The sequence below is a fragment of the Arachis ipaensis genome, chromosome B06 (genome assembly GCF_000816755.2).
Source record: "Arachis ipaensis cultivar K30076 chromosome B06, Araip1.1, whole genome shotgun sequence".
Lineage (NCBI taxonomy): Eukaryota > Viridiplantae > Streptophyta > Magnoliopsida > Fabales > Fabaceae > Arachis > Arachis ipaensis.
In genome coordinates, this window is record NC_029790.2 from 70,004,649 (window position 1) to 70,008,902 (window position 4,254).

The window sequence follows — 4,254 nt, forward strand, 5'->3', positions numbered from 1 at the left end:
TCCAGTATTTAAATAAGGGGATACAAAAATTTCCCAAATGCAAAAAAAAAAAAAAAGAGAATCAATGCACATGGGACAAAATTAAATTTAATACATGAGTTTGCAATACAAAAAGGGAAAATGTTGGGCAATTAGGTTAAGAAACTTTGATTTATAAAGTATGTATGTTAGGTGAGATCTTAGACTAATCAAGGATTCGCTTATTAGCTCACTTAGCCTTATACATTTGCCCTTACCTTGGCCCCATTACAACCTTGAATAAGGCCTCATGATTTTTGTATGTCTTTATTCCATATTTGTTGATTGGTTAGATGAAGAACACAGTTATAGAAATTAAGGATAGAAAAAGAATAGAGTGATTAACCCAATAAACACTTAGTGACTAGAGAGTAAACACGAAATCCAATGAGGGTTCAATAGCTCATCACCATATATCTCTGCTTAAATTGTTAATTGTCTTGCAAGTTTGTGAAATATTTTTACCCATCTCAATTGTAAAAGTGCTTTAACATTATCTAAGGTTTGACTATGCATATTTGATTCCTTGAGCATATGAATTAATTTAACTACATGTAAGCTTTATATACAAGTGAATAACAACTAGAATTGCATGATTCATTTAGGTAGTTGCATTTAGAGTAAATTGTATTGCATGAAATTCCACCACTTTACCTTACTCTTTATGTTGGATTTAGCATGAGGACATGCTATTGTTTAAGTGTGGGGAGGTTGATAAATCCATATTTTATGATATTTTTATGCTCAATTCGAGTGATTTATTCAATCCTTCACCCACTTATTCATGTGAAATTGCATGGTTTTACTTTCCCTTCCTTATTATGTGATATATGTGAAAAAACATGTTTTCTATGCTTTAAAAATAATTATTTTAATTACCTTTTATTACCATTCGATGCCGTGATTTGTGTGTTAAGTATTTTCAGATCTCCTAAGGCAGGAATCATTTAAAGGATGGAAAGGAAACATACAAAAGGGAAGGAAAGCACAAAATGGAGTTTTTGAAGAAACTGGCAGCGACGCGAATGCATGGACGACGCGGCTGCATGCCTAGCACGAAAAGGCAGTGACGCGAACGCGTGACTGACGCGGACGCGCGCCATGAGCAGAATGCAGATGACGCGTACGCATGACCAAAGCAAACGCGTGATAAGGAAGACTCCCAGATGACGCGACCGCGTGACCCACGTGGACACGTGATAGACGCCACGCACCAGAAACTGCAGAAAATGCTCCCAGCAATTTCTGAAACCCTTTTTGGCCTAGATCCAAGTACAGAAAGCACAGATTAGAGGTTATAAAATGGGGGAATGCATCCATTCATGAAGGCCTTCGATTATTCACTTTTCACATTTTAGATGTAATTTTTAGAGGGAGAGGTTCTCTCCTCTCTCTTAGGATTTAGGATTAGGATTCCTCTTAAAGGATTTAGGACTTTTATTATTTCAACTTACAATTTCTGCTCAATTACCAGGTTCAATGTTCCTTTTATTTATTTTCCCAATTTAATATATGAACTCTTCCATGTTACATTTGATATCTTTATTAGTGCAACTTGACTTATTTCAGAATTATTATTGCTTTCCTTTATTTATATAAATAATTTAGATTTTTCCCTTTTGGCTTTAATTAATCAATTGGAGACTCTTGAGTTATCAAACTCATCGTGATTGATAATTTTTATTTTTGCTAATTGAGTTGGATTCCAATAACTCTAGTCTTTCCTTAGGAATTGGCTAGGACCTGAGGATCAAACTAATTAGTCCACTTGACTTTCCTTTACTTTAGTGAAGGTTAACTAAGTGGGATTAAACTCAATTCTCATCACCATTAATAAGGATAACTAGGATAGGACTTCCGAATTTTCATACCTTGCCAAGAGTTTATTTTACAGTTATTTATTTATTTTACTTGTCATTTAAATTACTTGTTCCTTACCTTCAAAACCCCCAGTTTACAAAACTCATAACCAATAATAAGAACACCTCCCTGCAGTTCCTTGAGAAGACGACCAGAGGTTTAAATACTTCGGTTATCAATTTTAAAGGGGTTTGTTACTTGTGACAACCAAAATGTTTGTACGAAAGGATTTTCTGTTGGTTTAGAAGCTATACTTACAATGCGATCATATTCTTATATTTCTTTACCGATAGAAAATCCGATCGTCACTTGCACCATTGGTAATATGACCATAAAAAAGGCACTATATGACTTAGGAGCAAGCATCAATCTAATTCCCTATTCTATGATGAGAAGGCTATGCATAGAGGAAGTAAAGCCCACACAAATGTCACTAGAGCTCGTGGATAAATCATTGGTATTTCTCAGAAGAGTGATTGAAAATCTCCTTGTCCAAGTAGGGACATTCATATTCCTAGCAGACTTTGTGATCCTGTATCTAGGAGAAGAAGGGAGTGACTCTATCATCTTGGGAAGACCCTTTTTGGTCACAGCAAGAGCCATCATAGATGTTGAACAAGGAGAGCTGACCCTAAGGGCACATGATGAAAGCATTACTCTGAATGTCTTTCCAAAAGCACAGCATAATGATGAAAAGGAAAGATGCATGGAGGTTGACAAAGGAGACTTGCAGTGGAAGGAAGAAACCAACAAGACACTCATTAATTCTCTTCCAGAGCAGGAGACAAGCAGCAAAGCATGACAAAAGGAGAATGAGACTCTAAAGAATGATGAGAGAAAGCAATAAGGAAGTGAAGTGTTAGCCACTAAGAAGACAGATTCCAAAACACAGCCCACTGTCAAAGGAGAAGAATCACCAAAAAAGGGAAGAAAATCAAGAAAAAGGGTCCAAAAGGGTGGAAAAATAAAAAGATCCCAACTGAAGGATTTTCAAAGGGTGATAAAGTGCAACTAATTTACCAGTATTTAGGGACAAATCAATAATCTAATGATTACTACACTATCAACAGGATACTCTCACTGGAGCATGCAGAGATTGAACATCAAGGCACTGGAAGGAAGCTTATTGTGAGAGGAGACAAGCTGAGACATCACAATCATCAACCACCCTAATGAGGGTCCAATGTCAAGCTAGTGATAATAAAAGAGTGCTCCATGGGAGGCAACCCATGATTTAATATTCTTGCTTTGGTTTTAATTTCAATAATCAAGGGTCCTTCTAGCATGAATTTGAATTCTCATGAGTATATTTGATAATCGCATACATTGTCTTGAAGCATATGCTAGACTTCTAAGTTTGGTGTGCCTGAAAGCACTCCAAAATAGCTGCTCAAGCTTTCTTAGGATATATGCTTACTCATTTTGATGAAGTGTATAGCTAAACATTAAGTTTGGTGTTTACATATGGAGAGAATTTCAGAAAAATCATTTTTGTTCATAGAATCAAATTTATGAATAGATAGATCATACATTGCTTCATATTTTTTTTCAGCCTACGGTATCATATTAAGAAATAAAATGTTCTTTATAATGAGTGTGCCAATTGTGGTAGATACTCATTGAGTTTTACATGGATCCCTTAACAGAGAACAAGTTTGGTGTCCACCAAATCTTTGTTCAAAATCTAAGGAGCATGATTGGTCATTTAAATAAGGAACATGTAGAATTATCTTTCTTTGTTACTCATCACCACACCACCGTACCAAAATTTATTCCAATGCTTACCATTGCGTTGACTTCATTTTGTAGGACAAGGAAGATTGAGAAGGAGACAAACAAGGGAAGCAAGCATGGTCATGACAAGGCAAAAATGAAGGTCACATGTGCTTAGAGAAGCGTGCTCTCTTGGGAAACAAAATCTGCATGCTTTGAGCTTCCCACAATATTTTGCTCAATCTTCACCCTTCATTTGCCTAACCGGAAAGATTTCCTCACTTGTGGTTTTGTTCAAAGATTCATGCTTTTATAAATGGGTGGTGACACTTCCTAGCTCACATATCCCTTCTCTCCCCATACAAGACTTCCTCATCTATTTGCTTTTGTTTCACTTACACCTTTACCCCAAACATGATACAGCAGCCCCTTTTTTTCCCAAAGACAACACAAAATATCCAACATTAACTTACCTCCCATATCCTTTCATAACAAGACTGAAGCCTACCACTTCTCTTCTTCTTTCTTTCCTTTTAATTCATGGCTTCTTCAAGTTCTAGAAGAAGGAAAGGCAAGGAGACAATGGTGGCCAAACCATCAACCTATGATACAAAGAGATTTAAGTCTCAGTTTCATGAATCAAGGTATCATAGGCTCATGGAG

At 36.2% G+C, this 4,254-nt stretch overlaps 1 protein-coding gene across 1 annotated transcript; it reads left to right on the top strand.

Annotated features, from left to right (window-relative positions):
• Positions 2,306–2,680, top strand: LOC107646945. Its single transcript, XM_016351087.1, has one exon. It carries the CDS (start codon positions 2,306–2,308, stop codon positions 2,678–2,680), a length of 375 nt encoding a protein of 124 aa, XP_016206573.1.

Bases quoted from the DNA above. Each gene is read 5' to 3' on its own strand.
- LOC107646945 (XM_016351087.1), top strand. From the start codon at position 2,306: ATGTCACTAGAGCTCGTGGATAAATCATTGGTATTTCTCAGAAGAGTG.